At 43.7% G+C, this 9,449-nt stretch overlaps 1 protein-coding gene across 1 annotated transcript; it reads left to right on the forward strand.

The window, feature by feature from the left end:
* Positions 1-2,992: 2,992 nt before the first annotated feature.
* Positions 2,993-9,164, forward strand: PLK2 (polo like kinase 2). The gene is made up of 14 exons (XM_043488929.1): positions 2,993-3,509; positions 4,126-4,233; positions 4,386-4,502; positions 4,701-4,830; positions 5,077-5,164; positions 5,616-5,711; positions 5,821-6,019; positions 6,131-6,278; positions 6,622-6,719; positions 7,028-7,157; positions 7,388-7,628; positions 7,741-7,870; positions 8,129-8,239; positions 8,374-9,164. Exons 1-14 carry the CDS (start codon positions 3,240-3,242, stop codon positions 8,563-8,565), a joined length of 2,058 nt encoding a protein of 685 aa, XP_043344864.1. The 5' UTR covers positions 2,993-3,239; the 3' UTR covers positions 8,566-9,164.
* Positions 9,165-9,449: the final 285 nt, after the last annotated feature.

The raw sequence follows: 9,449 nt of genomic DNA on the forward strand, positions 1-9,449 counted from the left end.
CATGATGGATCGAGTAAGCACAGCACAGCACAATCCGGTCTAACTGCTATCCTTGTAACAGGAAATTTGGACTTACAAGGGGACACCAGGGATGCTTGCTCATAAAGGAGTGATCACATGAAGACAAGAAGATAAGGCAGCCAACTGCAAGTCAAAGAGAGAGGCCCCAGGAGGAATACCTTGATCCTGGACTTCTAGCCTCCAGAGAGAGAAAGTAAATTTCTGTAAATTGAGCATTCAGACTGTGGTATTCTGCCAAGGCAGCCCTAGAAAACTAATACAGTGTAAGATACAGACTTCATTTTTTTTTAAATATGGAAAAGTCAATTTTCTACTTCCATTTATTGGACAGTCTCCTTTCCTCACTAACCTATCATGCTTCCTCTGCCATATACCACAACTCTCCAAACATGTGCATCTACTTCTAGGCTCATATACAATTCTATATACATGTGCCTTTATTTCTAGGCTCTTTTAACTATTTCACTGGTTAGTCTATCCCTATGAGAGGACCAAACTTTCTTCATTGCTCTAGCTTAACAGAGCAACTTAATAACTCACAGTCTTGATGACTGGTAGAGGAAAGACCTTCCTTCTCCTAATTTTTCTGTAAAGTTATTTTGCTCTTTTTGGTCACTTATAGTTTCATATAAAATTTGCAATCAATGTGTCAAGTTTCACTAAAAATAATATTAGGATACTGCTTTATATTAAATCTAGAGAACTACAGGGAAATATCTTTTAATTAAAGATTTATCTCCATTTGAAAGCACATTTATTTCCTTTTCTGCTCTACTAATAACAATTTTAGTTCTGTCCACATGATGGCACTAGAAACCAAAAAAAAAAAAAATCTGATTTTTTTCATAATTGGACAGAAGACTCAATAACACATATACATGTTAGTATTTTGTTAAGTGCTCAAATGTTTTGGAGGATAGACCTGGATTTCCTATGGCATGTTCAACAGTACATCAAATGCTTAAGTAAATTTGGTAAAGAGATATACAATAATATATGATAATCAAAGAATGGAAATAATAATAAAAATATCATGACTATTCTTCACAGTCCTTTTATCACAGAAAGTCATAAACAAATTAGATTTAAAAGTTCATTATCAGCAGATAAATCAGACACAATGTGTAAAATTAGCTCTGGAAATTTAGGTAGTAATTTCTAAACCAGCATGCCTACTACAGGCTAGTAAACAACTCTGCCTAAATCTGGGGGGGGGGGGGGGCAAAGGTCACCCCTAGGTTTAACTTTAAAGAGGAAGATTACATAAGTCTTCCTGTCTATCTCTAGGCCCACCCCTTATTCCAGCCCCGACAATTTTGGGGTAAAGTTCACTTTTACTTTATAAGAAACATGCCTGGGCTTGCCCTGTTTACAGAATCATAAAGGAAGAGTCATAGAAGACTTTCTCTTTCTACTTTGTAATGCCAATGACACTCCTTTCTACAATACGTGGGAAGTACTTGAGACAGAGTCTTTGAAACCATGCATACTTAAGTCACTGATAACACACATTGTTGCTGTTGTTGCCAAGTCCTGTCAGGCTCTCTTGCGACCCTGTGAATTACAGAGCTCAGCAGGCTCCTCTATCCACAGGGTTTCCCAGGCAAGCATACTCCTTGATGCTATCTGGATTTGAGCCAACCCTTTTCTAAATACTTTCCAGGGGGTTATTAACCTGATATTCCATATAGAACTGGAAATTAGTATCAAAATATTGTGAACTATATCTTAACTTAGATTTAAAAATTTGCCTACTGCTCATTAACATAACTTGGATGATCTACGAAGTATTTATACAGAGAGACTATATAAGAAGTTACTTAAATGCTTTAAACCCCAGATTCCTCATCTGTAAAATGGAAATAACAGTATTTTCTACTTATAACGGATGCAGAATTAATAAGGCATTTGAAAACACTAGATATGGTGTCCTGCACATAAAAATACTATCGTCATTAGAGCAAGAAACAATGGTGTTCCTAGGTTAGCAAATCTGAACTGTAAAATCTGGAAACAGGAAACTAAGCCATGTTTTAACTCACTAGGCTATGTTCCTCCCTCATGCTCCAATTCCCTCCATTTGGAAGGCCTAGGACTGCCTCTCTCAGCACCAGAGCAGCCTCGTGGCTTAATGAGCCATTTAAATGACGCAGTCTGTATAACCTCTTCAGAAGAAGAGATAGATGATTTCCATTGTCAAACCATAATCAGCACCAGGAGCACGATTACATCACTTAAAGTCAAAGAAAGCCCATACCGCGGCCCACTCCAACCGCTAACTGCGCTTCTGACACATTCCACGAGATGGCGCTCTTGCTCCTAGTCTTCGGACATCCTGAAGGCGAAGCCTTTCCCAGGCAACTGCCTCCCTCTCCAAGGTTAAGAGTCTGACTTCGGATAAAGGCTTGATCTAGGGTGATGGGCACTAAGTGGGGCTTGGCCATGGTCAGCCTACCGGCCTGAGCCGAAGTCTGTCCCGTTCAGAAGCAGCGGGGAGCTCGGAAGACCCTGCTCCGGGAATCCCTGCCCCTTTCAGGGGCAACCCTCTAGAGGGTTCCCAGAGGAACCCTCTAGACAGGAACTGGTAGGGTAAAAGCGCGGGGTCTGCGGTCGCCCGGACTCCCAGGTGGCCCTGGGGAAGCCTCACGTGCCTGTGCAGTGGACTCTGGCCACAGTCACCCCATGACATCGGAGGCGTCAGGTTGCGGGGCGGTCAGCAAGGGCTTTGCGGGGGAGGGAACCTGCGATGACCGCAGCGCCGCGGGCGGGGCCGACGCGTCGGCCCCCGGGTTTCTACTTCAAACCTAGAAGTTCGGAACATTCCAAGAATGGGGTGCTGGTCACGAGGACGGCCGGACGCCTGTGTCCGCCTCCTCATCGCGGGGAACGCTCCCCCGCAGCCAGGCCGCCCGCTTTCCTCACCCGGCTGGCGATCTGAAACCCCAGCGGCCCTTAGCGACCTCTCGCCTGGCCCCGCGCGCTCTGGAGGCCGGTGGGCGGGGCGTCACCCGTGACGTCGCGTTCTGTTTCGATTCTCCGCCCCCTCTCAACCCGTATATAAGACTTCGCTGGGCGTTTGCACTCGCACAAGTGGACCGAGGCGTCGGGAGCGGGAGGTTGGCATCGGCGGCGGTGGGGAGCTCGAGGGCAGAGGCCGGCTCGGTCGTGTGTCCGCGCCTCGGAGGTGGTAGCCGGCAGTGTCAGGCGACGAGGCGACCATGGAGCTCTTACGGACTATCACCTACCAGCCGGCCGCCAGCACCAAGATGTGCGAGCAGGCGCTGGGCAAGGCTTGCGGCGGGGACTCGAAGAAGAAGCGGCCGCAGCCGTCCCCCGAGGAGCCGCAGGCGCAGCAGCCCCCGGCGCAGGTGCAGCCGGCGGCCCCGCACCATCATCACCACCACTCGCACTCGGGGGCCGAGATCTCGCGGATTATCGTCGACCCCACGACGGGGAAGCGCTACTGCCGCGGCAAAGTGCTGGGAAAGGTGACGAGCGGCGGGCGCCCGGCTGCCAGGCGGGAGAGGGAGGTCTGCCCGGGCGTTTCCCCCACCCCCCCACCCCCCGGGCCGGGCCGGACCCGGAGTCCCCGCTCCCCCGCCGCTTCTCGAGGTCTTAGTGGTTGGATCCCGGCGCGGCGCGGGCTGCTCACCTGCCCTCCTCTGGCTTTTGTGCGCTGACAGCGCGGGGGTCGCGTTCTCCATCCTTGATCACGGCTCTGCCTGCCTCCTTCACGAGCCCAAAGACATTGATCTTGAGGCCAGAAGCTAGGGTTTGCTACACCAGACCTAGCGCTCCAGATACCCCTCCACCCCCACCCCAGAGAATTTTCTTGACACGTCTCTTCAGACCCTATTTCATCTCCCCGACCCCCAGCCCCGCTCCGTAAAGCTCCTCTTTGTAAAAGGAGAAGGGGCACCGTTTTAACTGTTGTTAGGAGTGATTTCCTTTCGTGAAGGAGCTTTTAAAAAAAGTAGACCGCGTCCCTCTGTCTACCCTTCCTCCTCACATTTTTGTTTTTCTTTCTCATTTATTTAATTTAAAAAAATCTGCCGTCCATATTCCTGCCATACTCAATTCCCTCTCGGCTTTGTTTCCTTTCAGGGTGGCTTTGCAAAATGCTACGAGATGACAGATTTGACAAACAACAAAGTCTACGCTGCAAAAATTATTCCTCACAGCAGAGTAGCCAAACCTCATCAAAGGGAAAAGGTGTGTATGACTGTTGAGTAAAATATTTTCTTTGTGTGCAGAGATGGCCCTTCCCTGTTAGGAACATGTCTTCTGCATGTGTAAGCAGCTGGCTTTGCAGAGGTGAAGGAGGCTACTAATAATAATAAGACTGATCTTGCTTTTCCTTTTAGATTGACAAAGAAATAGAGCTTCACAGAATTCTCCATCATAAGCACGTCGTGCAGTTTTACCACTACTTCGAGGACAAAGAAAACATTTACATTCTTTTGGAATATTGCAGTAGAAGGGTAAGTCTTCGCTCATCAGAGTGCGTTTTCTTCCCGCATACTGACCTGGCATTCAAATTGCAATTTATCTGGGAATCTGATTGTGGACATAATTATAATATGGAAGTATTACCTTTCATTGCTCATCCTTCATAAGGAAACTACTGATTTTGGCAACTTTGTTTGACAGATTCTCTTTTTTCCTTCTCCTCCTCCCAGTCCATGGCTCATATCTTGAAAGCAAGGAAGGTGTTGACAGAGCCAGAAGTCCGATATTACCTCAGGCAGATCGTGTCTGGACTAAAGTACCTTCACGAACAAGAAATCTTGCATAGAGATCTCAAACTAGGTGAGCCTTTCACTCCAAACCCTGACTTTTGTGTCAGAGAGGTGTGTGCCCTCTCCCTTTTCTTACATAGTTAATGTTCTTAGTTGGGATCTAGCCAATGCAGTGCTGCTTCTGAATGATGGTTCTCCTATTAAGCAGCTGGCTGCCTGCCTCTCGAGTGGATGGATGTGTGTGTACTTGGTTAGAATATTTTTTCAAGAGAATTCAGACTCTTTTTGTTTTTTTTTTTTTTTTTTGGTCATCCAGGGAACTTTTTTATTAATGAAGCCATGGAACTAAAAGTTGGGGACTTTGGTTTGGCAGCCAGGCTGGAACCCTTGGAACACAGGAGAAGGTAAGAGTCAGAAGGATACATCTTAACTAGGGTTTTGTGGAGATCAAACATGCCCTTTATATCTTCCAATTAATGTTTCAAAGGTTAGTTGATATTAAAATGTGTTAACTGCTACAATGTTAATTGAAGGAAACAGTGCCACTGTGGCCTAGGCAGAGTATCTTTTGCCCATAAGTTGATTATGAAACAAATCTTGTATTTGCCTGAAATGTATAAAAATGTCCTGTTGTACCTGGTCTCATTTGGCTTAAAGCACTTCGTCATGTGGCCGAAAACAATTGTACATGCATTAAAAAAATTTACCAGGTCACTTGGTGAAATGTCAATTGTTCATATGCCAAAAATCAAAAGTCAAATGTTTCCAAATAAAAATTCAGCACAGCTTACCCAGAGAGCTAAGTTTAAACAAGAGGCGAGTCCCTAGTGAAATCTTTGTATTTTGTTCTTCCAGGACGATATGTGGTACCCCAAATTATCTTTCTCCTGAAGTCCTCAACAAACAGGGACACGGCTGTGAATCAGACATTTGGGCCTTAGGCTGTGTAATGTAAGTAAATGCACCAAAATAATAAAAAATCAAACTTAGGTGTAGATTTTAGCACTGGAAAAGAATTGTTTTATGATGGTTCCTTAAAGAGGTGTTTTCTTGTGTACAGGTATACAATGTTACTAGGAAGACCTCCATTTGAAACTACAAATCTGAAAGAAACTTACAGATGTATAAGAGAAGCAAGGTATACAATGCCCTCTTCATTGCTGGCTCCTGCTAAGCACTTAATAGCTAGCATGTTGTCCAAAAATCCAGAAGATCGTCCCAGTTTGGATGACATCATTCGACATGATTTCTTTTTGCAGGTTGGTGCGGTTTTTTTGTTTTTTGTTTTTTTTTTTTTGCATCTTTTTATTACATGCTCTTGATCCTAATTTCCCAGCAGGTTACTGAAAGACTTTTCTTATGCTTCACAGGGCTTCACTCCAGATAGACTCTCTTCTAGCTGTTGTCACACAGTTCCAGATTTCCACTTGTCAAGCCCAGCTAAGAATTTCTTTAAGAAAGCAGCTGCTGCTCTTTTTGGTGGCAAAAAAGACAAAGCAAGATATATTGACACACATAGTAAGTTATAAGACTTTTTCTGTATCCAGTATTATATATATAAAGTTGATAAGTTAGTTGAAAGAGGCTTTCATGTTAACATAATTTGGCCAGTATGTTAGTAAACTATTGAACTTTTGGTAGCATAATAAATCTAAACTGCAAACTGTAGTTGATAGTTTTGTTTCAGATGCATTAAAGTGTCCTTCTTGGATAATTGCAGCTGATGGCAAAGATAAAACTGTTGGTTTTGCCTTGAATGCTCTTAAGCTGGTTATTAACGCAAAAGGAGGAAATATGGCTTGCTCTGTTTCTATCTTGTTTGGATAGAATAGTGCTCATAATCCTTCTTCTTGATTTACAGATAAAGTATCTAAAGAAGATGAAGAAATTTACAAGCTTAGGCATGATTTGAAAAAGACTTCGATAACTCAGCAACCCAGCAAACACAGGACAGATGAGGTATGCTAGAGAAGAATAAAGTAGTTATAAACACTTTGTATCATTTCCATTCTTTGTTAATTATCACTTGGACCATGATATATTTACTTAAAAGTTTTTTTCCCCCAGACCCTTTAAAAGGAAAGATTTTATCTCTTAGTTTAACAATGCATGCAGTTGAGTTAACAGAAATATCTTTTACTTGGCTTGTGTCCATTGCTGTTTGATAAGCTTTCCTAGTAATTGCTATAATCTCATCTTAAACTAGAATTCTCAACTTGAGATGAATTTTAAATGCTTGGCTATCATCTGGCTCTTCTCTCTTCTAGGAACTCCAGCCACCTACCACTACAGTTGCCAGATCTGGAACACCCGCAGTGGAAAACAAGCAGCAGATTGGAGATGCTATTCGGATGATAGTCAGAGGAACTCTTGGCAGCTGCAGCAGTAGCAGTGAATGTAAGTTGTCAATCACATTTTAAATAGTGACACTCTAAATGCCAGTGTTCAACACTAAGCAGCTGAAGTCAGCTTGGTTTTTGGCCTGATTTAACATAGAAGAAGCAACGTAGAGGATTGGAGCAATTTTGAGTCCTCCATCCGTAGAATTAGTGGAGGGAGACCTAGCACCTGCCGTTGCCTGAGGTCTTGTTGTTAATTATTTTGTATAACTTCCTCTGACTTTTTAGGCCTCGAGGACAGTACCATGGGCAGTGTGGCAGACACGGTGGCAAGAGTCCTTCGAGGATGTCTAGAAAACATGCCAGAAGCGGACTGCATCCCCAAAGAGCAGCTGAGCACGTCCTTTCAGTGGGTCACCAAGTGGGTCGACTACTCTAACAAATACGGCTTTGGGTACCAGCTCTCAGACCACACCGTAGGAGTTCTTTTCAACAACGGTGCTCACATGAGCCTCCTTCCAGACAAAAAGTAAGTGTGTTCAGTTAAGGAAGCCCTGTCATTTCTTCACTTTTGCCCTAAAGAAATCTGAGAACAGTGATTGACTTTTCCTGTTTCTTTTTCTTCTCTCCCTGTTCTTTAGAACAGTTCACTATTATGCAGAGCTTGGCCAATGCTCTGTTTTCCCGGCCACAGATGCCCCCGAACAATTCATTAGTCAAGTGACGGTGCTGAAGTACTTCTCCCATTACATGGAGGAGAACCTCATGGACGTAAGTTACCCTCGCTTTCAGGAAGTGATGTTTGAAGTGTGGTCCCCAGACCAGTAGCATCTCTAGAGTCTTAGTGCTTTTAGAAGCACAGCATCTCATGTTCCATCCTCAGTCTATGCCTCAGGATCTCTGGGTGGTGGGGCAGGAACCTCCAGGCCATTCTGGCCCTTGCTTAAGGTTGAGAGGCATTTGCTTAGAAGAACTGAGTGCATACCCTGTGAAGTCTTCCGAGGCACTAACTCTCCCAATCTCTCTCAGGGTGGAGATCTGCCTAGTGTTACTGATGTTCGCAGACCTCGGCTCTACCTCCTTCAGTGGCTGAAATCTGATAAGGCCTTAATGATGCTCTTCAATGATGGCACCTTTCAGGTAAATGAACCCTTTAAGAAAGCACATGTTTAGGTCCCAAGAAATGATTTTTACATAGCCAGTTCAATTATTGAGAAAACTCTTCTTATTTTGGCTATTTAGAGATGCCTAATATCTATGTCTACTTTTTAAAGGTGAATTTCTACCATGATCATACAAAAATAATCATCTGTAGTCAAAATGAAGAATACCTTCTCACCTACATCAATGAGGACAGGATATCTACAACTTTTAGACTGACAACTCTGCTGATGTCTGGCTGTTCGTTAGAATTAAAAAATCGAATGGAATATGCTCTGAACATGCTCTTACAGAGATGTAACTAAAAGATTTCTTGAATGGACCCTATGGGACTCCTCTTTTCCACTGTGAGATCTACATGGAAGTCAATAGAATGATCTACAGCACGTTGAAGAAGATGGACAGGTGGTGGTACGAAAACAATTCCTCTGTGGCCCACTGGACCTGATGGAACCTGGACCAGGCTGAGGTACACAGTCCTGAACTTTGGACGGACACGCTGAGAATGAACCCGAATGCAGTTTTCCTTGACGTACCTGTTTCTAAAGGCTTTTCAGACAATTTTGCAGAAAGGTGCATTGACTCTTAACTTCTCTCTGTGGAGAGTGCTTCGGACAGAGGACTTGGAGCTGTGAATATACTTCCTGAAGGGGAGGGAAAGGGAGGACGCTCCCATGTTGTTTAAAGGCTATAATTGGAGCAGCTTTTGGCTGCTTAACTGTGAACTATGGCCATATATATATTTTTTTTGTTTTGTTAATTTTTGAAGACACTTGTGGCTGGAAAAGTGCATTCCTTGTTAATAAACTTTTTATTTATTACAGCCCAAAGAGCAGTATTTATTATCAATTTTTTTTTATGTTGAGCATTTTAAACTGTTGGCAATAAAGAGAATGAAAAAGCAGAAACAGTGGTCTCCTGTCTTTGGTATGACATCAGCACTGCATCACCAGCACAGCCAATAATCCTGGATTCTTGGCACCGTTTGGTGTGACATTGAGTGTAGAAACAGGCTAGAAAGTTAGAACTTTAATTATTCCAGTAATAGTTTCTAGGAATCTTTATTTAATACCTCAAATGAAGTCATATACTCTCTGAGTAGGTCTGGCCTGAGAAGAGAAGAATATAACAAAACTATCGCTCTTAGATCACAACCAAAATCAAGGCCTCCTGCTATGCAAAAGCAATT

This window comes from Cervus canadensis, chromosome 16 (assembly GCF_019320065.1).
Source record: "Cervus canadensis isolate Bull #8, Minnesota chromosome 16, ASM1932006v1, whole genome shotgun sequence".
Classification (NCBI taxonomy): Eukaryota; Metazoa; Chordata; class Mammalia; order Artiodactyla; family Cervidae; genus Cervus; species Cervus canadensis.